This window comes from Xiphophorus couchianus, chromosome 5, assembly GCF_001444195.1.
Source record: "Xiphophorus couchianus chromosome 5, X_couchianus-1.0, whole genome shotgun sequence".
In the NCBI taxonomy this organism is placed as follows: Eukaryota; Metazoa; Chordata; class Actinopteri; order Cyprinodontiformes; family Poeciliidae; genus Xiphophorus; species Xiphophorus couchianus.
The window spans coordinates 33,090,418-33,114,609 of NC_040232.1; the positions used below are offsets into that span (position 1 = coordinate 33,090,418).

A 24,192-nucleotide genomic window follows, 5' to 3' on the forward strand; every position below is an offset into this window, starting at 1 on the left:
CCAGCCTCCAAACAAAACAGTAAAGACCATTATATATATATATATATATATATATATATATTATTTTAACCAGCTATAAGGGGTCAGATTTGTATCATCAGCACCTTAATTCAGATGACAATTTGCAATGCAAAATATTATGCTTAGTAATTTATTGCAATGGGCAATGCAGTACTTAATTAATTTAGAATTATTTTTATATTTATGAATGAAATTGTGTACAGCATTGGCTTTATTTATTTGAAGAGTATTTTGTAGCTCTGTACAAAATGTTGTATATGTGTAAAATATTTGGATAAATAATGGGTTAGTCTGATCCTGGTCCTTAGCCTTGTTAATTACTCTTATTGTTTTTGTTTTTTTAAGTTTGATTAGTGACTGTTGTGTTGTAATTAATTTCCCAAATCTCTCTGGAGTCACTTAAATAAGGTCAAACTAAAGAACAGTGCAGAATGTCAGGCTGTTTCTGTGTGAACAGAAAGGTGTTTGGTACTGAGTCTGTGACAGGCCCACTTCATGAACTGCGAACTGAAATAGTAAAACCCCGACTCATCATGTCTACTTTTCCATTAATGGACATTCATTCTTGTTTAAAGAAAAAAGGCCAACAGCCGCATAACATCCAGATAAAAATAAGGGTAATGCAATTTCTAAGTATAATTTTCAAATAAAGTTCAGGTTAAGGACTCAATTTCACTATTTATTAACCTGAAATTGTGCCTTGATAATAAACTGGTTTTAGGTTTATTAATCCTATGAATTTAGTAAAATGTTCTTCAAACAAACTGCAGTTTTGAGTAGATTTTATTTTAATTTTCGGGAGAGCAGACCCCCCCTAGGACTGTGTCACTCCACAGCTGCTTGTGTTTCATTAATGTTAGCAGATGTTGGCAAGTATGATGTAATCTAGAGATTCTGTTTCATACTGAGTATATCCACCTCTGGAAAAAATCTAAAGTTTCTCTGATTTTACTCTTTATAAGTATATGTTTGAGTAAAATGAACATTGTTCTTTTGTTCTGTGAATTACTGACAACGTGTCTCTTAATTTTGTTTGTGAATGTATGTAAATGAGCAGTTAGATTTAGAAAACCGCACCAACGAATATCTTCTCATGGTGCTTAGCCCTGCTGGGGGCTAAGCACCCCTAAAGGTCAGATCCTAGAATCGCCCCTGGTTTAAGGTATGAGAGGTGTGAGAGTTCACTGCTCATTTGAGGTTAATACCCTTCACAGTGGAGAAGGGTAGTATATATATTTTAGATTAATGGGCCAATAGGTTTGGCTATTGGAGCACAGTGGGGTGTTTAAATGACACACAAAGGCAGTTGGATGGATTTAAAAAACAACTGGCTTTAGTGACATAAAACATCAAATTGACAGTTGTACAAGACACACAATTATGAAAATAAAATTACAATAAAATACATAAAATAATAACAATAATACTTAGCCAAGTGCTATTCTTAGTTTCAAACATTTTGGGTGGACCCTGGTAATCTGTACTCTAAATTGTATTAGTCAACAGATTCATCCAATTAATTTCCAACTCAGGTTTAACTCGACATCATTCACATGAGGAGAATTTCCACCACAGCAGTTTGTTACAATGTCTGAAATAAAAACAGGTCCAAAAGGTAATATCCAAAATTTCAGGATAAAACAATAAGAATGAAGAATGTCAGTCAGTGGTCTCACACATAACCAGCTGTGTGTGAAGATGTGTGTGTTACACGCCTACCACACCGCAGGGTGCAGCAGGCCTCCAAATGGGAAAGAAGAAATCCGGTTCTTTCTCTAAGTCCAGGTGGGACGGCTCGCCATCAAGGTCATCGGAGGAATCCGCCTCAGGAACAATCCAGCAAAATAAAAATAAAAACCTGACCTGTCAACAGACAGGACCAGCAGAAATATAGGATTTTTATTAAGCTGTTCTAGCTTTAATCCTTAAGTCATGTTTTTATAGACGTCATATCTGACATCAATTTGTTGTTAAATTACTCAAATTTACAATAACCAATTCTTTTTACCTCAATGCAGTATTTCACTGCATTTTCAATTCACTTTTTCTTCTAATCGTAAAATCCTTTTTCAAACACAATAATAAAACATTACATTTTACCCGCACTCAGCAAAGGTTTACATTTGAATAATTAAATAAATCAAATAAAGGCTATTTTTTTTAACAAAAATGTGATAAACAGAACAAAAACCCAAATGAAAGGCTCAGAATATGCTCACCGATCTCAATGCGACACGTTTGGGACAACAGTATAGTGGGACTCAGTCTGGATGCGTGGGGCACTAGATAGTGCAACAAGGCATATTTTTTATGTTTTAACCTCAATAATATGAACTTGGTAAAGTAAAAATATTTTATAGTGTAGGCTTTACCTTCAGCTGAACGGAGAATAAGACGAGCCAACTGCCAGAAAGAGCTAACGGCAGAAAACTGAAGTTCAGTCTTTGTACTCAATAAACTATTTCCAGCCTAGAAGTTGGATGATCAACAGAAAATCTATTTACAAAAGGGTTCGTTTACAGTTCGTATATAATACTTTAACTGTCTCCATACATACTTTTACACTGCACACAGCTCAGCAGTCTCATTACGTCGGATCTCTCCCGCACACCAACGGTGCTGCAGACCCGGGGGAGAAGAGCGGGACTCACAACGGCAGTCTGCATTCTGATTGGTTCATATGCACTGGAAACTAAACTTCCTATTGGCTAGGTAGACTACCTAGCTTCCTTAACCTCTGTGTCTTAAAGAGGCATACCCACTTTATGCGGGTTACATTATAAGGACTGTACATGATCTGTACTCATAAAACCTTGGTGGTAAGCCTTCCCCTGGTCCAACACTGTGAACCAGGAATTGCCCTTGAGGTTTTCTAAGATCTCCTGTATTTTAGGGATTGGATGACAGTCTGGGATTGTTTTTAAGTTCAACAGTCTGTAGTCTATGCACAAACGAAGACTTTTATCTTTCTTCCTCACACACACCACAGGAGATGAGTATGAGGAGTAGGATTTTTGGATCCAAGTTCTGTTAAGTAAATCCTGTATGTGTTTTTACTTCCTGGTAGAAGTGTTGGAGGGCTGACCTACTCTGTCTGGTTGGTAGCACCACTGACCAATGGCAGCTGCTTCTGACCCTTGGGCAAACCCCAAGATATAGGTTGGAGAGATCTTTGTAGATGGTCATTGTCTCAAAGAGCAGAATTTTTCATTTCTAGTTGAAAAAAGCACAGTTTAAATTGGAACTTGTTGTTTTTGTGCTCTGAAGTTTGTAGACAACCTTACAAGGAAGCTTGTTGTGCTCAGAGCTTTCCTGTATTTCTGTTACTTTAAAAACCTCATACGGAGGGATCAGGACTTCTCTTTCTGACTTAAACGCAGAGAACTCTGAGATGTCTGCTCCAAAACATGTGGTGATTTCAAAGCATGATTCCTCACCAAACATTTTATCACAATAGCCATCTGCTGAACTGGAGGAGAAAGCACTAAAACGAATCTCTTTGTTGAGAACATCTTTCCTGAATTTACAGCTTGCTCTACGGTAGCCAGTGATGCAATTTTCTGGTTTGGGTTTGATGGTGCGCAGGGCCATGGTGAGGTAGAAATGCAGAGTGTGATACGGGAATTTGGTTTTGTACTCAGACTTTTGTGTTCGGACTGCGTTGTTGAATTCACGGTACAAAGGTGGTTCTTCAAGGGTGTACGCATGAGCAGCCATGATTTGTTCTTTCATCAGTGGCAGGTTATTTTTCTCCCATTTTCTATTGTAGTATTCCTCAGCTTTATTCCAGGCCTCTTTGAAGTTTTTATTTTTGTTTTTCTCATTTTGTAAAAAGTCTGTCTCTATTTTTTCCTTCATCTTCTCTTCACATTTGTCGTACATGTCATCAACAGAGTCTGGAGCCATATCTAGTGAGATTGGAGGACAATCTTGACTTTTCTGCCCACATTAAACAGAAAAAGAAAATAAAAATATTATTTATTAGTCATGTTTATGTTCCTAATGTAAGGTTGTGCAGCAATTAAACAAACATCCCTCACCTTCTTTTCAGATGCATGCCCAAGACCAAGACCAAGAACAAGCAATATGAGCGCAACCACCGAAATTATCACCACCTTGACCTTGTAGATGAGAGAAACAGAGGTAATGTATTAGAAGACATTATTGAGAATATATGAAGATCAAATAGTCTTAAAAAGGCAAATACAATACAAGCAATTAAAATTAAATATATTTTTGCACTTCAGTTAATTCCTAATAAAATAATCGGCCAGTGAATCTTAAGACGTGTTATACTGGTCATATTTATGATAAATAATGCGTAAGCATATTTGTATGATGAACTAACTGCTAGTAACTAATTACTCTTATTGTAATTCAAGTATTTATTGCATTAAGGGTTTTTTTAAGACCTGTGTGTTTGGCATGTGGCGTAGCTCACATTTCTACAATTGTTTTAACTAGTCTGCTGTCTTTTAATGCGCACGTACACATGCACATTTTGCACAATTTGAAAAAAATTTCTACTCTGTTGCAAATTGCTTTGGATTGTAGTGAAATATTTAATTGCTGTGTGCTTTCTTGGCTTTATTCCAGGCCTGTTTGAAGTCCTTCTTTTTGTTTGTCTCATTTAGTAAAAAGTCTGTCTTTACTTTTGTCTCCATGTCTTCTTCGTCAAACAGAGTTTGGAGCCTTATCCGATTTAATTGGGCTATCCGGCAAAGTCTTACATTCCTGCCAAAATTAAGCAAATACAAAAAGAAACACATTACAGATTACTAGTGTTTATGTTCAGCATGTGTGAATCTACAACATTTAAATAAACAAGTAAAATTTTTCTCACCTTCATCAACTTCGACTTCTTAACTCAGCAGGCAACTCTGAAAACAAGCAAAAAAATAATGTTTGGTCCGCGTAACTTTAATGTGCCAATGTAGTTTTTCCCTTAAATTAGGTGCTGCCACCAACAAAGCTGTGGTACCTCAGCTTTTAAAGCAGATCTATGAATAATTAAGCTGAGCGCTGGTTGAAGTTTATGGGTTATATTAATGTTCAACCAGATATCAGGGCTGAAATAAGATCAGGACACAAAAAACCCAGTTTGAACTCAATCCTGAACTAGGCAGGAAGTCAGTATAGAGAGGCCAGCATAGATGTAATGTGATCAAAAACACTAATTTGTACAACCCCTGGCAAAAAGTATGGACTCACCAGTCTTGGATGAGCACTCATTCAGACATTTCATGCTGTAAAACAAACTCAGATCAAAAACATGATACAATATTAAGGTCGTTCCAAAGTGCAACTTGTTGGCCTTCAGGAACACTCAAAGAAATGAAGAGAAACTATTGTGGGAGTCAGTGAATGATACTGTAATTGACCAAACACAGGGGAATAAATATGGAATCACTCAATTCTGAGGAAAAAAGTATGGAATCATGAAAAACGCATAAACAAAAGACCATTCAACATACATCACTAGTATTTAGTTGCACCACCTTTGGCTTTTATAACAGCTTTCAGTCTGTGAGGCATGGACTTGATGAGTGACAAACAGTATTCTGCATCAATTTGGTGCCAACTCTCTTTGATAGCAGTTGCCAGATCAGCTTTGCTGGTTGGACCCTTCTTGTGGACCATTTTTTTCAATCTCCACCACAGGTTTTCAATTGGGTTGAGATCTGGACTATTTGCAGGCCATGACATCGACTGAATGTGTCTTTCTTCAAGGAATGCCTTCACTGTTTTTGCCCGATGGCACGATGCATTGTCATCTTGGAAAATTATTTCATCATCACCAAACATCTGTTCAATTGAAGGGATGAGAAAACTGTCCAAAATGTCAATGTAAACTTGTGCATTGATAGAAGAATTAACCACAGTCATCTCCCCAGTGCCTTTGCCTGACATGCAGCCCCATATCATCAAGGACTGTGGAAATTTGGTTGTTTTCTTCAGGCAGGCCTCTTCATAAATCTCACTGGAACGGCACCAAACAAAGGTTCCAGCATCATCACCTTGTCCAATGCAGATTCTTGACTCATCACTGAAGACAACTTTCATCCAGTCATCCACAGTCCATGATTGCCTCTCCTTAGCCCATTGGAGTCTCGTTCTTTTATGTTTAGGTGTCAATGCTGGTTTTCGTTTAGCTTTCCTGTATTGAAATCCCATCTCCTTTAGGCGATTTCTTACGGTTCGGTCACATACATTGACTCCAACTTCCTCCCATTTATGCTTCATCTGTTTAGTTGTACTTTTTCGGTTTTCAAGACAAATGGCCTTAAGTTGTTTGTCTTGACGCTTTGATGTCTTTCTTGGTCTACCAGTACGCTTGGCTTTGACAACCATTCCATGCTGTTTGTATTTGGTCCATATCTTGGATACAGCTGACTGTGAACAGCCCACATCTTTAGCAACCATGCGTGAAGGGTTACCTTCCTCAAGAAGTTTCACAATCCTCTCTTTTGTTTCAAGGGACATTTCTCTTGTTGGAGCCATGGTTCTCACCACTCCACTTCGTCCAGCAGCCCTCCAAGGTGTTATGACTGCAGGTGTTTTGAACTGCACACTAACGGGCACATCTAATCTGGGGCAGGTGTCCATTTAGGGAAAGGAAATAGACTGGGTGTGTCCTTTTTTTTCTACCTCCAATTTGAGTGATTCCACACTTTTTTCCTCAGACCTGAGTGATTCCATATTTATTTCCCTGTGCTTGGTCAATTAAAGTATCATTCACTGACTCCCACAATAGTTTCTCTTCATTTCTTTGAGTGTTCCTGAAGGCCAACAAGTTGCACTTTGGAACGACCTTAATATTGTATCATGTTTTTGATCTGAGTTTGTTTTACAGCATGAAATGTCTGAATGAGTGCTCATCCAAGACTGGTGAGTCCATACTTTTTGCCAGGGGTTGTAGAAAATTACATGCAGATGCATTTCCCCCCCCCTCTTGCAGATGTTGAACTGAAGACTTAAAATATCAGTATACAGAGTTACACAATTCTAAGCATGATCCAATAGAATAATACGTTAAGTGATGGTGGACTAGGAGGAAGTGGGGTAACATGAACATATTTGATCAGAACCGATTCACCATTCTTTGGACATATAAATAAACATAGTTTTTGTTTTTACTGAATTAACCGTTGAATTGCAGTATTACATTGACAATAGTTTTACCAAGGGTAACTTAGGGTGTCTATTGTTTATTATTATTCTTGTTTAAGAATACATCTTCTCTCATCAAAGGCTTATTCCATCAGTTTTAACATCATATTTCCCAAAATCCTGCCTTAAGGAAGTTTAATTATTCTGGAAAATTGGAGAGTAACAAAAACAGTCATATCTAAAGTTATAGGAAGAGCTTCTGGAAGGATGAATATCAAAATATTAAAAATGGTTTCTGTGTTTTAGTTAGATTGTTTATTTTTTTGGCAGAAAAATCTAACTCATGAAATCAGTGGTTCTTAACCTTTACTTTAAGGTTCTATCGAACCCCAGGGGTTCAATGAGTCGGTCTCAGGGGTTTAGTGGAGCCTCTGCCGCGGAGGTAAAGACACACTTGTGTAAAGTCGTGATGACACGCCCCGCTTGGCCATCGCTTGCTGCAGGGGACCATGTTACATTGCTCGGCCAATCGGTGTTGCGGGGAATTTAGTGTGCGCAGTAGTCAACGGCTGTTGTAGTTGTATGTCATGTGGCTTCTTTCCATACTAAATATGTCGAGCAAAAAAAGAAGAAAAGGTACAGACTTTGCTGTGAAGATGACATGAGAGTAGCACTTACCAAGGTGCTACTCTCACGCATATCTGAACAGGTCTCCTAAAAACAACAGCAGAAGTCACATTGATTTGCAGGTATGTAGCTTGGGCAATGCTTTATTCTGGCCCCAAAAAAGTATTTTGTGGATTCAAAACGACAAAAAACAATAAAACACAAAAAAAATTAAGTTATTAAAAAATATTAAAATATTTTTGGGGGCTAAAATTCTTTAATGGGGCCAAAATATTTTTGGGGGGCCAGAATAAAGTAATACCGTAGTTTGTTGTGAGTTCATGCACTGTTGGTTTTGAGCAAGGTGACATTCATTCACGGCTCATTTTGTGCACCAGTAAAAAATAGATATACCTATGTCTTGAATTTGGAAAAAAAAATCATATTTTATTTATCTCTAAATAAGGGTTCAGTGAATGCTCATATGAAACTGGTGGGTTCAGTACCTCCAAAAAGGTTAAGAACCACTGCATGAAATAGATCAGGAACCAAAGAAATTAAAGTGAAAAGAGCAAAATACAAAAACACTGAGCAAGTAAAATTTTGTTAAAAGAAGTCAGTGTTTCAGCTGTTTTACAGTTTTCTGGAAGTTTGTTCCAAATTTGTGGTGCATAGATGCTGAAAGCTGCTTCTCCTCATTTGGTTCTGGTTCTGGGGATGCAAAGCAGACCAGAACCGGAAGACCTGAGAGGTCTGGAAGGTTGATACAACAACAGCAGATCTTTAATGTATTGTGGTGCTAAGCCGTTCACTGATTTATAAACTAACAACAGTATTTTAAAGTCTTAGGTCCGCTGTATTTTATGTTTCTGTTTCTTGTAAATTTTCTTGTAGTGATCCGGTCAGGTAATGTCCTGTTCTGCAGTGCCGGGGGGCCAGACACATTCTGAAGCAAGAAGGGTGTAAAGATAAAGTCTGGACCCCGGCCTCAGACCTCAGAAACGCAGAGTGATGGATCCTCTGGGAAGTTAGAGGCAGGTGGCTTAAATGAAGTGAGGTCTGCTACGTGAGGGCTAAGGAGAGACGTCCCAAGTACAACCTGTTGATTCATTCCATCTGTAAATTTAAGAAACTCCGGTCCAGAAGACATTTCTTCATGTGTATCTTGTGAATCCTGTGAATGAGTGAGTGAGCAGAGAAGGAGCGGAGAAGGAGGAAGGGAACCAGTCGCTCCGTCTCCAGTCAATGTTGTATCAGCTTGTTTTTGTTCCTGATAAGGTTTCTTCCTAGTCAGAAATCCTTGAGCCTGTTCTTCTGAAGCGATGATCACGTTGCTGTCCTTGTTGATAAAATGAAAAAGGTTTGCAGTGAGCAGCTTTATCCCATGTTTATTAAGATTGCGTCCGCCTCTTCCAAAAAGGTGAAAGCGCTGCCAATAGATCCAGAGGTTATCGATGAAGGTCACTGAGCTGGCAGAGCAGCTTTTAATCAGCCATTTGTTTATCATGTCCAGCCTGGAGTGTTTTTTGTCTCCCCATTGAGGTGATGGAATTGGACCACTGAGAAATAACTTCATTTTTAACTTTCCCATAGTGTTCAGTAGAATATTAAAGTCCTTTTTCAGAATCTCAGATTTCTGCTTTGCCACATCGTTGGCTCCACCATGCACAACTAAGGACTCAGTATCTGGCTGATCAGCGGTTAGCGAAAGAACTTTACGAGTTAAATCAGATACAGTGTCACCAGGAAAAGAAATCACTCTCGTTTTCTTGGGATTGCAAACATGACTGATTCCATTTACTGCCTCATCTCCAACAATAAGCACTCTTGGCATACCTTTCATTTTCCTGGTAGCTGCTTTGTCCTTTGGGGCTTTGGGGGGTGGATGTGATGGTCTTGCCTCATTGTTGGTGTTTGAAAGCGAGGTTTCACTCAGAAGCTCAGGCTGGAGTACAGAAAATCTGTTTTTCAGTGGGATTCCCACAGAGTCAGAATGTTTTGAGGCCCGGGCTGGTCGCTCTGTCCTTGGGAGCGGGGTCGGTGGAACCGTTTTGGTTGCAGCTGCTTGTTTTTCTTTGGTGGAGCAGGTGTTGAGGTTGAAGGTGGGTTTCGGCTCAGAGCCGGCCACGCTGATTCGTCCAGGTGAGGGGTTCTCCCTGTCAGCCGCCTCATCGGATCTGCGGTGTGAGACTTTTGCTTCGGCTTGGCACCCAGAGCATTCCAGGATGAGCTGCTTGATGCGAGGCGTACAACCGCTCCGTTGATTTGAGGAAGAGTTGTCTGATTTCCACAGTTAGCGTTGATTTCAAAGTTCACCTCCAGCTGTTTGATCTTCATTTCTATAGACTGAAGTCGTTGTATATAATACATGTGAACAGTTAATAATAACAGACAGTTTTCCAGAAGTTATCATCCCAAACAGAGTAATAGATAAATCACTTATTAAACTAGTCATGTCAAAACAGTCTATACTCAGTAAATTGTGGCACAATAATGATCTTTAAATATTGTCAGCACGGAACATGATAGCCTGTCATATTTAGAAGGTCATCAGGGGTCAAGATATAATAGAGTATAAACCCTTGCAGGTTCACATTCAGCAAACAATGAAGTGATTAAAAACTAACATTATACTGACCTGGTGTATATAACAGAAGCACAGTGTCCCCACAAACCATGTTAAAGTCCTTGCAAACCTTTTGCCAGTCTACACAACAAACTCACACACATTTAAACTAGTTTGATTCAGTCCCTGTTCTTAAAGACTGCTATCCTGCATGTCACGTTTCCCTGTTCAACACCCTGTTGATACAGTGGTAGATCTACCTGCTCACTATTTTATCAAGTTTTGTAAAACCCTTTAATCATCTAATCATTAAAATAACATGTTGGGCCACACATACACATAAAACATGCAGGATGGTGTCCGTAAAGCATCAAGATTGGCTTAACCTAGTAGCGCTTCACTCTGTAACAGTTAGATGTTAAAATGACCGCAAAAAAAAAGAAAAGAAAAAAAGTATACATATCTCTTTAGTTGTGGTGACAGTTACAGGAACAGTGGACTGGCAGTATGATGAAGCAAATGGCTGAAGCAGATGCAGAAAAGGACTGGAGAAATGAACGTATGACCAGGCTTTAAACAGATAACGTTTTTTGCATTTGCATATAATTTCCAAAACTTTGCAAGTTAGTTTTAGATTAGCTCTTTATTCAATGAGTGCTAAAGGTTCATGTCAACGCAGCAAACAGTGTAACCTTTTAGCGCCAGATAACACCAAGCTGTTAAAAATTTCTGGAAATGGCACGTCATCTTTCTAATTAGTCATAATTTTATATACAGTACAGACCAAAAGTTTGGACACACCTTTTAATTAAAATAGGTTTTCTTTATTTTCATGACTATTTATAAGGCAAGAAATCCCACTTATTAACCTGACAGGGCAGGTTGACCTATGCAGTGAAAACCATTTCAGGTTTCTACCTCTTGAAGCTCATCAAGAAAATGCAGAGTGTGTGCAAAGCAGTAATCACAGCAAAAGGTTGCTACTTTGAAGAAACTAGAATATAAGGGCTATTTTCAGTTGTTTTACACTTTTTTGTTTAGTGCATATTTCCACATGTGTTATTCATAGTTTTGATGCCTTCAGTGTGAATCTACAATGTCAATAGTCATGAAAATAAAGGAAACTCATTGAATTAAAAGGTGTGTCCAAACTTTTGGTCTGTACTGTACATACAGTATGTATACACATATCCTTTCCACTTAGTTTCTAACTTGCAGCACAAGAACGTTGGTCCAACTACAACCGCGCCACCTAGCGGTCACAGCCATTACAGCAAGTACTGCTTTTCATCACAATGTACAGCACAGTTTACACCTGTAGATCTGATCACTGAGGGGAGAGCTGCTGCTCGGCTGAGCTGCACATTCTGTTTCACATTCAGAAACTAGCAAGAAACTTTGCAGAGTTTTCTTTCAAACAAGCTAGTTAGCAAGAATTTTAATGCTGTTGTTACCTATTTTACATTCATTGCTAGTCAGTTAATGCCAGGAATAAACCCAGTCCTCTTTCATTTCTGGTCAGAAGTTGGACTCACTGTTGTTTTCCACATTTTTGAAATGAATCTTTATTGTCACAACAGAAAGAGCAAAGAATCAGGGAGGAGACATTAGAGGAGAGGCCAGCAGCAGGACGATGAGGCAAGGTCTTCTCAGGTAACGAGGGATTATATTTGATAAGGAGAAGGAAAGGGAAGTCTGAGTTATGGCAAAAAAAAAACCCTTAAAAAATTAGCAAGTTGACAACAAAGTTTGAAAAAGACTCTGCAAAATCAGTTATTTTAGTGGACAACAATCACAGAAAAACATCACAGCTTGTCTCCATTACTATTTGAATAGTAAATATATTATTAACTGTTCACATGAACTACTGCTGCTGATCAGTGGGGACTGCTCTGTATATGAGACAATAAAAATGGAAAAATTTGTGCAGATGATATTTTGGTTAAAATTTATGACTGATTAGTAAGATGTGTTATTTTGCTGCGTTGACGTAAACGAGGCTTTTATGTCCCATCCTGACAATATTTTAAGATCATCATTGTGTTGTCATTTATGACATTCATGTTGGACCCAAACTTCACCATCTCACCCTAAACTCAGCACCAAGCAGCCATCAGTGCACAAGTACAGAGTGGGCAGGAAATCATTAAATGAATACTACTTCTCTTTTTTTTTTGGCAAAGTTTCGACTAGATTGAACTATTTAACCTTTAACCCTCCCGCAGTCTTAGCGCGATGCTCAGGAAGAGCACAACCGATGTTATAGTCGGTCAACAGGGTGACCCATCAGCCCGTCAGTTCACAAAACCACAAAAAGGACCTATTAGTTTACACCTGTTTGGTATGAAGTGACAATTCAAACACTGAAGAAATTACTTTTGCTATTAAGTCACCAGCAGTATTTGTTTTTCTTCTTTTTTAGAGCTACCTATATAAACACCCTGCTGCTCCCTAATATTAACAATCAAGCCTTTAGTGACATCCCTAACTTTATTCCAAATGCATAATTGGACATGCAAATACCATTTTTGGATTTGTAAACCAACCAGTTGGTTTCCTAAGGCCTGTATCATGTTATTATTTTTATGCTACTTTTATGCTGTTTACAGAAATGTCTGCAAGGTAATAGCTTAACATGACAAGAGTACATCAACACAGAGAGGAAGTGAAGCAGTTTCTCAAGCTTAGTCGTTTATCTTATTTGGTGGTGTACTTCCCACATCTTCTTCTGTGAAAACCTCTAAAGAGCGATTGACAAAGAGGGGAGGGAAATGTTACCAAATCAACCAGATCAAGTTGAGACTTTTTGAACATGTAAGATATATTAGTTTAAAAGATTGCAGTTTAACTATATATTCTCAGAAGACATCCATCATAATATTTCATAAACACCCTTTATCTCAAATTCATAAACGGTCATGAACCAACAACTTGTTCCCATTATTCCACTGATGATTTGGAAAAAGCGAAACATGAGCCTGGTAGTTAAAGGCTACATTCAGGATCTTCTAAATTACACCTTTTCAAATTGACCTATCGGATGACTTCATCAAATGTGGCACATTAGTGGATATGAGCATCACTTGGAGGAAGAGGAAAACAACAGAATGTCCTTCTGAGACAGCGCTCTGCAAAAAGGAGAACATGAAAGTCTCAACACAGAAGTGTGCTGACTCAAAGTTGCATTTGACCTAACCCTAACCTCTAACCCACCAACAAGAACAAATTATCTTGCACAGCTCATGCAGAATAAAACACAGTTTATATGTACATGGTTCATACAGCATATTGTTGATAGTACTCACACAAATTTCTCTTCAAAATTCTCTTCAAACTCATACATTTATTCACACCGATATCCTTTCTCCATGACTGGCCTCACACATAGTTGCTTTTTATATGTTAACCATGAATCTGCAGATCAGCAGAAGAGCTTTTAGTCAACATACCACTTCCTGCTTCTCATAAGACCCCTGCAGACCACTTCCTAAGGAGTTCAGACATGCAGAACCACAAATTAGTACATTAAAACTGAGTATAGATTCTGTGCAAAGAGACATTTCAAGGACCAATTATTATTAGACTGAAAGCAACCCCAAAATTTAGATATATTTGATCTTTAAAGTAGAAATATCATGCTTTAAATCCTTCACTTTTATTCAATTCAGGTCAATATAAAGAGGAACAGCAATACTTTGGTCTGACTTTGTAACTTAAAGTTACAAGTTGAAACTTGAATCAAAATATAGTTGCCGTTTAGGAAAGCATGGACCTTTTTATTTAAAGTCACAGGCCAAACTTAAACTACTCAGAAATATTCAGTTATATTAATTAATTCATCTATTATTATGCAAACAATACACATATAATCTTTCTACTAAAATATTGTATAATTTAATACGTACACAATGCTGACATTCATTAAAGAAACATAACACATGTTTACATATTAATGTATTTATTGAAGTTGCACAGAATAAAGAAAAAGAACAGCATTTTCTTCCAGCAGAAATACTTTCACATTACAAAACCCCTGTCCTCTAAGCAAACCCAAAGCTTCAGCTTGCAGCAGTTAAACGGTTCGAAGTAGCACAGAGAAGCTTGCCATTAGCTTTTACGCTACAGCCTAAATTTCTGCATGTTTGTTCAAATGAGGAAGTTGATTGAGATCAATCTGAACTTTCTCTTTAAAGATCAGCCAGGTGTAAATTTAGAACAAGATGAAACTGTTCTAAATTAATGTGTGTGACGAAAGAAAATCACAAAATTATTTGGTTTGCAACATGGCAGTCAAGATTGCTTTCAACACCATTATCTTTCAGAACATAGACAGTCTTACAGTCATTAAGTTCTGGAGGTTTGTCTTTGCTGATAATCTTGAACGTCTCATAAGGTGGAATGAGCACCTCCTGCTCATGATCTTTGAGCTTTGGGTATTTTTTCAGATAAGCTCCATGACAGGTTGTAATTTTAAAACATGTTGTATTACCAAAGCTTGTCAGAGTTGTTAATTTGGAGGAGGAGGCAAAATTACCAAATCGAATTTCTTGGTTGACTTCACCTGTTAACGTGGATTTCATTCTACGGAAAGTTGTGTAACATTCATTATAATTGAGTTTGAGGATCTGTATCGCTCTGGTCAGCCAGAAATGCAAAGAGTGGAATGGAAAGGATGAACTATATTGTTGTCTGTTCGTCTTGACTGCGTCATTGAATGCCTTATAGAAATCTGCTTGCCCTCCAGCTGTGTAAACACAAATTGCTTGCATGTGATCTTTTGTTAGAGCCTCATCTGCTGGTTCTTTTTGTTTCATATTTCTATCTGCACAACTTTCTGCTCCCTTCCATGCCTTGCTGAATACACTATTTTCCATTTCCTTTTCAAAATACGTCTTTTTGACCTTTGCCTCCATCTCTGTAGCACAGGTAGAGTACCTGTCATCAACAGAGTTCACAGCCATGTCCAGCGGATCACCAATCTAAAAGCAATGAGAAAAAATAGATATACATAGGACAAAGAGAAAAGCAGGATGTAGATGAAGTTACATTCACTCCACTTACTTAGTTGGAAATAACAGGAAATACATCCTTCAATGTAGGAAATTTTAAAAAAATAGCATTGCGAACTTAAAATCTAAATGACCTTTTATGAATTTTGCAAGTAGAATTGTTTTGATGTAAGATCTTCACCAAAAATAAAAATGCCCATGCTGTTGCAGTAAGTATAATCTTCTTACTTTGAAAGAAAAGAAAGTCTATATAAAGTATATTAAATTTGCACTGACACCAACAGAAAGAAAACTTGCCTTCTTTGGTTGAACATGAAGCAGGCAGCAAAGAGACAACCACAGAGAACCAATCAGGAACATTTTGGCCTTCATCCTCGCAATCCTGCAACAAATTAACAGTTAAACAGAAAGACAGGAAACAATATTTATCAGTGTGATGACTATATGTAAGGAATATTAAAATTTAATCTCACAGGAGCTCCAGCAAACACTATACTTGTATTTTAAAACCGAAATGAAATCTTACGTTTTTCCAAAAACAACGTCGTTCTGGAATATATTATCAAGTGATGAAGGGTTGGCCAGCAGGATTAGGATTTCTACAATGACTGCTCCTTAAATACTCTGCTGTTTAGAAAAGACCCACCCACAGACACACATGTGGAAATACTTCAAAAACTTGTGGTCAACTTAACAAAGTAGGGTAAATCATGTGTGTCAGTGTGTTGCTGCTCTAGATTCTTAAACTATAATTTTATAGTGTATTGTCATAAAAAATAAACAGCCAACCACTCAAACTGCTTCATTCAGAGCTAAAATTTTACTTTTTTGCATAGTATATATTGCTAATCCAGCCATGCAAATTTTCTTTTCAAATTATCTGGTATCATCTGTAGTTAAGGAACCTGTAATTTAAGCTGGACAACATACAAATACACATTGCTTCTTTATTTATCTTCGGTATGTTGGTATACGTTGGTGGAACTTTCCTTATTCGTTCTCTGATACTGAGATTAAATAACTATTTTTTTTAGAAAAAGAGAAGGATGTTGTATAGAAAAGCAGCATAACTACAATAAGACTGTCAAAACATGACACACGTTTGTTCTCAACCGCTATTGTGAACTGTAAAATAACTTCATCTCTATTATGCATGCAAAACATAAGTTGTCATGTTTTCTGTTCTTAATCATTGAGAAGCATTGCAGTTTATGATGTATGGTTTGGATGCAGCTGGTCACCATGGAAACCCAGTCCATGAAGCTCTGTGGATTGTTCTTGAGCTAGTCTGAAGCTTGAAGGTGTGTAGTGATTGAGTCTACAGAAAGTTGCTCTTTCCTCTTCGCACTATGTGCTTCACCATCCACTGACCTCGCTCTGTCAGTTTCCTTGGCATAACCACTTTATGGCTGACTTGCTGCCATTTCCAAACACTTCCATTTTCTTCTGATACAATATTTAGCAGCGAGAAAATGTCACGACTGGATTTGTTGCACAGGTGGCATCCAATCACAGTTCCACACTGAAATTCACTGAGCTCTTTAGAGCGAGCCATTCTTTCACAGATGTTTGTAAAAACAGTCAACATGCCTACGTGCCTAATTTTATGCACCTGTGGCCTTGAAAAACATGGGGACACCTGATTCTGATCATTTGGATGGGTGAGCAAATACTCTTGGCAATATAGTTTAGCACTGAATGGACATGAATCTTTGTAAAACTAAACCACAGTAAATGGTAATAGAAGTTGTAGAGTGTACCTTATGTTTTGGTAAGGCAGTAAAGGTCCATGACCCCAAGCAAGTTCAAAGTCAGTGTGCTGGTTAATCATGACTGACATACTTTTATATGATGATGTCAAACTCATTGTCTAAAAGATAAGAAGGGACTTGTCATTCTTGCTGCTTGTTTTTCCACAAACTTCTGCTTCAACAAAACCCAACAGTCTTCTTCTTAAAAAGGTCAGACAAGGGCGTGCCGTGGTGGCATAGCGGTTAGCGCAACCCGTATTTGGAGGCCTTGAGTCTTCGACGCGGCCGTCGCGGGTTCGACTCCCGGACCCGACGATATTTGCCGCATGTCTTCCCCGTTTCCTGTCAGCCTACTATCATATAAGGGTCACTAGAGCCCACAAAAGACCCCCTGGAGGGGTAAAAAAAAAAAAAAAAGGTCAGACATATAAAGTAAAACAGAAGTTTAAACTTTATTTGCTTTCAGGAAAAAGAGAAGATTCAGAGTGATACAATTACTTTTGCTGTAGAGTCACCAGAACAAGTAAAATAAAACAAAAACAGAATACAACAGAGTTTAAAACTACATAGCTGTAGTAGTACTGATGTACAGAGTCATCAGAATTAAACTTGTTAATTTTTCAAATACATAATTGGATCTGTAAACCAGCCAGTCTGTTAAGTAGCATGCATCATTATTATTTCATGCTGCTTCTGTGGCGTGTACACAAACTTGTGCAGGACATTGACAGAGCATGACAAACGTACAGAAGCACAAAGAGGAAGTGGAAACTTCTCTCACCCTCAGTCATCTATCTAATCTACTACTTCATGTTGCTTTTGGCAATTTACCATCAGCATCTTCTTCTGTGGAAGCCTCTGAGGACTTATCGCCAAAGGTGAGGGATACATCACCAGGCAGATAAAGTTGAGACTCTGTGAACTCTCTGACCTTCTGCGCCTGTTTTATCCTGTTTGGGGGCAACAGAAAGCCTGGAAGGCCTGGTTCCACCTCAGGGTCTCCTGGAGTGGAACCAGGGTCTCCTGACCCTGAAGTGGAACCAAAATACTCAATGCAACCTATGGGGGAATTTGACTGCCAGAAGTTGAGAGCTCACGTTTTACAATCTGAAATCTTGCGGCTCAAGGAGTACCGTCGCCTAACAACCGTTCCAGCCAATAGAATGGCAGTTTTCCACACGGTGCAATTAATAAAACACATCTCCTCTTCTGTTGATGGGTAGAAAACAACTCCAACTTTCTGCTCCTTCCTCCATGTCATGACATGTTTACAAAAGAATAATCAGTTGTTTTTGTCAAACTAATGGTTTCCCAACTGAATAAAACTTACAACAAAGATTATGGCCACTTCACCTGCGATCGTTTGTCTTGTAAGCGCAAAACTGATAGCATATGTATGTTCTTTAAAATCAACACCAGCTTAACCAGTCTTAAACATCTGTTCAGATCCTGATCTGTGACCTATAAGTCAATAGGTCATCTTGACCTACTGAATGACTTCATTTAGATTTAAGTATATTTGATCTTTAAAGTGGACATATCATGCTTTAAATTCTTCTTCAGTTCAGGTCAATATAAAGAGGAACAACAATACTTTGGTCTGACTTTGTAACTTAAAGCCTTGAAATTGGGCGTCTGTCTCTTTGAGGAACTCTTTAGGAAGTCATCACCACATCACTCCTTTCCTAGCTAAAGCTGAAGCTGTGCACTGACTCTTGATCGTTCTTCTTTAGATTAACGATCAGGCGGTGTCCAGTCATGGCACTTGGTTGATCACGTACGCTGTCCATTGCGCCGCGTCCACTTAAATTATGGTGCAAATAGAGTTGAAAATCAGGACATGTTGTAACGACTTTGACCACTAGGTGGCGGGGTTGTTTCTTGATTTCTGTGCTTGTGCTGCAAGTTAGAAACTAAGTGAACGCTGCTGGACGTGAACTGCATCATCTCACCCCCAACTTGGTCAGAAGAAAGACGGAGCCATCGGTCCACAATCCAGGAATTTATTGAGTGAATAATATTAGAATTAAAATAATGAGTAAAACTGCTTTTTGTGAACAGCTACCTGAGATGCTATGATTTATCTCATAACAACTGAGCTGAATTCATCAGAGGATTTATTTTGTAAACATGGCAGATTTCTGATGAGAGTTATGACCATTTTTAAATGTCCACAGATATTAAATAAAGGGAAACCCAACCTGGAACCTTGGGGTTCTCCATGTGTGAGTTTTGTCAGCTCTGATGGATAGTTACCTATTGACATCTACTGACGTGAAGAAGTCTCTGTTCTTTAGGTAAGACTCAAACCAGTCAAGTTCTGTAGAAAGTCTGACCCAGATCTCCAGTTGTTAAAAAAAAACCCAGTGGAGTCTAGGTACCATGGTGAACACGGAAACATTTGGACATTTGATATGCAAAGCAACATGTTTTTATTATTATTATTATTATTATTATTTTATTTCACAATCCAAACATTCATACTGTAGATCAGTTTTGTGCTTGATCTGTTTTGAGAGTATTTCAAGAATATTTTCTGAACAACATTATTTTATCTGAACACAGACGCAGCAAGGCTCAGGTGTTCCAATATAATGTTTATTAAAACAAAAAAAATCAATCAGGAAATATAGCAGATGAACAAAATAAATGATCACAACCATCAAACATTTAACTATTTTAAAGACACTTTTAAAATCTAAAGTTTTTAAAGTTATTTTAAATAGCAACAATTCACAACAGATATCGTCTCACATAAGACAAAAGGGTCAAATTCATGTCCAATCACACAGAATATATTCTGGTTCAAATCAAAATCTTATCAATCTAAAACAGTCCAATCATACAGATTCAAATCCAGCTTCATATGCGTATGCAGTTCACAATTCAAATTTTAATATATTTTAATAAATTTAAATCCAGATGATCGTTTCATTGTAGCCACATAAAAAAATTACAATCTAAAGCAGCCCAGCTAATTATATGAATAAGGCTTCTGCCCACCAGGCCTGGTCTACGCTGCTTTATACATAAGGCAGAAGCAGAAGTTCATAAGCTAAACTTATCTGCAGAAGAACACATTTCTTTATTATTGCAAATGTAAACCTCAAATCTCATGAGTCACAGTCTTCTGTTAATTGTGAACTGCAACTTCCTTTTACTTGCTAACATTCATCTGTTGCACGGCCTTCTATGTCTTCAGCTGCAGTGTGCATGAGGTCTTCGTCTGACCTTGAGCTGTTCACACCTTTTTCTTGGTGTCTCACTTCTCTTTAAGTTGATTCGCCTCCAATTATTCTTAGATTGTTTCTTTTCTACAGTCCTAAAATGCAAAACTTTAAAATGTCTTGGATTTTAAAGACACAAAAATCAGCAGATCTTGAGATACACCGTCACACTCATCCCCCTTCCTTCATTAAAGAATAAAATTGAATAACTGTTTATGAATGGGTTTTTTTTGTTTGTTAGATAGATGATCACAAACATTTAACTATTTTAAAGACACTTTTAAAATCTAAAGTTTTTAAAGTTATTTTAAATAGCAACAATTCACAACAGATATCATCTCACATAAGACAAAAGGGTCAAATTCATGTCCAATCACACAAAATATATTCTGATTCAAATCAACATCTTATCAATCTAAAACAGTCCAATCATACAGATTCAAATCTAGCTTCATATGCATATGCAGTTCACAATTCAAATTTTGATACATTTTAATAAATTTAAATGCAGATGATTGTTTCACTGAAGTCACATAAAAATATTACAATCTAAAGCAGCCCAGCTAATTATTATGAGTTCTTGACTTTGCAGCAAATGAACATCTTGATCAAGCATGTGGCGACAGTAAGAAGGAATGACTCACTTTAAACATTGTATGCAGATTAATGGGTTACAAAGTGCCACAATGTAATAAAAACATTGGGTTTTTTTTCTGTTTTCTGAATTATTTTACAGTTTCCTTACTCACATGAGCAATAAAATATTTTAAACACTTACTGTAGCTTGTCAAAAAGATATCTGAATCCGCATACAGACATCATCACAAAGCTCAGTTTGAGAAGCCATCTGCTCTAACAAGCTGGCTTGTTAGATCAGAAAACAAAGAGCAGAGTAGAACTGGTTTGGGATTACTTTTTATGGGAAAGAAAACATTAAAAAAAGGAAAGTTAATGGTTGTAGTTAAAACTCATGTGCACAATAAATGTGAATTAACGATTAAATGTTACTTGTCATTTAATTTCAGCTTCACAATTTAGACAGTTTTCTCTCTTAAAATTTTACACAGTAAAGATTATGCATGTTCACATTCACTGTTGGATATTTGTTATCATAACTCGGTCGGCCCTCAACACACCATGTGAAACTCAGGATTGGATTTGAGTGAACGAGATGAAATTTGAGTTACGTTTTGTTAAAATAGAACTGATTTTCTTGAAAAAGAAATCTCAAATTATGTCCAGATCTGCGCAGCACCGCCTTTATTTCTAGGACGTTTCAGTTAAAACCACACAGATGTTTTCTCCTGACTAGAGTACAGTTTAAATTGGAATGAGGTTTGTTTGTGCTCTGCAGCTTGTAGACGACCTCACAAGGAAGTTTGTTGTTGTCAGCGGCTTTCTTTATTTCTGTTACTTTAAAAACTTCGTAGGGAGGGATCAGGACTTCTTTTTCTGATTTAATGCTAGAGTACTCTGAGATGTCTGCTCCAAAACAGGTGGAGATCTCAAAGCATGACTGGTTACCAAATATTTTCTCGCAAGGATAGTTACCCATCGAACTGGAGGAAAAAGCGCCAAGACGAATCTCTTTGTTGAGAACATCTTTGCTGAATTTGCAGTTTGTTCTCCGGAAAACAGTGACACAGTTTCCTGCTTTGGGTTTGATGGCGCGCAGGGCCATGGTGAGGTAGAAGTGCAGAGTGTGAAACGGGAATTTGATTTCGTACACAGATTTTTGTTTTCGTACTGCGTTGTTGAATTCGCGGTACAGCGGTGGAATGTTCAGGGTGTATGCATAAAGAGCCATGATTTGTTCCTTCTTCAGCGGCGGGTTATCCGCCCAATTCTTGTTGTAGTATTTCTCTGCACTATCCCAGGCCTGTTTGAAGTCCTTATTTTTGTTTTTCTCATTTTGTAAAAATGTCTCCGCTATTATTCTCTCCATGTCATTTTCGCATTTGTCGTACATGTCATCCACAGAGTTTGGAGCCATATCCAGTTGGATTGGATGATGAATCCAGCTTTTTAATTTTTGCCAAAGCTAAACAGAAACACGAAAGAAACATGTTATTGAATATTACGTCCATGTTGAGCATGTGTGGATGTAAAGCAAATAAGCAATAAAATAAAACATTCCTCACCGTCTTCAAATTCTCCACTGGCGTCCCAACACAGGATGCAAATAGCACGAAGACAGCCACCCAGATTACCAACCGTGCCATCTTGACTCAGCAGACAACTTTGACAACACATTTTAAACAAAGCGCATCAGTGAACAACTGCGCTGGGCATTAGTTGAGGTTTATGGGTGTATATTGATGTTCAGACAGATATCGGGGCGAACTAACAAAAAAAAAACAAGTTTGAATCCTGAAATAAGCAGGAAGACTTATTATATTGATAATCTTAGTTTTATCAAGGGTAATTTAAAGTGTTTATCATTATTATTAAGAATACATCTTCTCTCATCAAAGGCTTATTCCATCAGTTTCAACATCATATTTTCCAAAATCCTGCCTTAAGGAAGTTTAATTATTCTGGAAAATTAGAGAGTAAAAAAAACAGTCATACCTGAAGTTATATGAAGGTCTTCTGGAAGGATGAATATCAAAATATTAAAATTGGTTTCTGTGTTTTAGTTAGATTGTTTATTTTCTTTTGGCAGAAAAATCTAAATCATGAAATAGATCAGGATCCAAAAAAAATTAAAATGAAAAGAGCAAAATACAAAAACACTGAGTAAGTAAAATGAATAAGGCTTCTGCCCACCAGCCCTGGTCTACGCTGCTTTATACAAAAGGCAGAAGCAGAAGTTCATAAGCTGAACTTATCTGCAGAAGAACACTTTTTTTTATTATTGCAAATGTAAACCTCAAAGCTCATAAGTCACAGTCTTTTTCTGTTAATTGTGAGCTGCAACTTCCTTTTACTTGCTAGCATTCATCTGTTGCACGGCCTTCTATGTCTTCAGCTGCAGTGTGCATGAGGTCTGCGTCTGACCTTGAGCTGTTCACACCTCATTCTTGGTGTCTCACTTCTCTTTAAGTTGATTCGCCTCCAATTATTCTTAGATTGTTTCTTTTCTACAGCCCTAAAATGATGCTTAGAGACGATGAGCAGGGAGTTCAGGAGAATTTCAGCAGATATTTAGACGATCCAATTCAGATATTCTGTTATTAATTTAAGACCAAATCCACTGATAAAACAGCTTCATCAATGTTGCCACATCAGAACCAAAGTCCTGGAAAAGGACAAGCTGTGATTGGGTTATGAAGAAAATGTAGACGAATGAAACAAATATTAGGATATTAATATGACGACTAAATATTTTACATCCAAACATTCTGTTACACTTACAAGTAATAAAATTGGCTTTTTTTTACCACCAGTGCAGTAATTAACAAACCCCCACATCATCACTTTTGGTACCAAGTACATTCCTTATACAATAGCACACATTTATCCATTATTATTGAGAAAAGTTATTTTTTTCTTTTGTAAATTATTTTGTGGAAAACACCAGTGTGTAGTTGTGCTGAATTCCTGTGTTTAAAAAGTAGTGGCTCAGCAATCATGACTACTCTACCAAAGAGCCACAGTCGCCCCTTGTGTGACACATTTTACCTGAAACTTGAATCAAGTCATATTAATTCATTCATCCTTTATTATACAAACACCACACATATAATCCTAATACTAAAATAAAGTATAATTTAATACGTGCACAATGCTGACATGCAGGGCCGTGCAGAGACCTTTGGAGGGGCAGGGGCTCAAAGTTAAAAAAGGGCACATTGAACAAGATCTTAAACACATCCTACAACAACACAGCAACAACCCATATTAATCAAGAATCTAATTGGATCCTACTATATCATTGCCATCATGCGGGGAAATGCAAA

General features: G+C 37.6%; 3 protein-coding genes across 3 annotated transcripts; all 3 read right to left on the minus strand.

Moving 5' to 3' along the window:
* Positions 1–3,171: 3,171 nt before the first annotated feature.
* Positions 3,172–5,174, minus strand: LOC114145647 (ecto-ADP-ribosyltransferase 5-like). Its single transcript, XM_028019307.1, has 4 exons — positions 4,865–5,174; positions 4,674–4,755; positions 4,062–4,142; positions 3,172–3,960 (listed from the first exon to the last, which is right to left on the minus strand). Exons 2-4 carry the CDS (start codon positions 4,683–4,685, stop codon positions 3,235–3,237), a joined length of 819 nt encoding a protein of 272 aa, XP_027875108.1. The 5' UTR covers positions 4,686–4,755; positions 4,865–5,174; the 3' UTR covers positions 3,172–3,234.
* Positions 5,175–14,282: 9,108 nt separating this feature from the next.
* LOC114145134 (erythroblast NAD(P)(+)--arginine ADP-ribosyltransferase-like) lies at positions 14,283–15,887 on the minus strand. Its single transcript, XM_028018541.1, has 3 exons — positions 15,839–15,887; positions 15,595–15,694; positions 14,283–15,282 (listed from the first exon to the last, which is right to left on the minus strand). Exons 2-3 carry the CDS (start codon positions 15,682–15,684, stop codon positions 14,563–14,565), a joined length of 810 nt encoding a protein of 269 aa, XP_027874342.1. The 5' UTR covers positions 15,685–15,694; positions 15,839–15,887; the 3' UTR covers positions 14,283–14,562.
* A 3,760-nt stretch (positions 15,888–19,647) lies between these two features.
* On the minus strand, positions 19,648–23,365 carry LOC114143945 (ecto-ADP-ribosyltransferase 5-like). Its single transcript, XM_028016358.1, has 3 exons — positions 22,862–23,365; positions 22,432–22,531; positions 19,648–22,331 (listed from the first exon to the last, which is right to left on the minus strand). Exons 2-3 carry the CDS (start codon positions 22,510–22,512, stop codon positions 21,567–21,569), a joined length of 846 nt encoding a protein of 281 aa, XP_027872159.1. The 5' UTR covers positions 22,513–22,531; positions 22,862–23,365; the 3' UTR covers positions 19,648–21,566.
* Between the last annotated feature and the right edge of the window lie 827 nt (positions 23,366–24,192).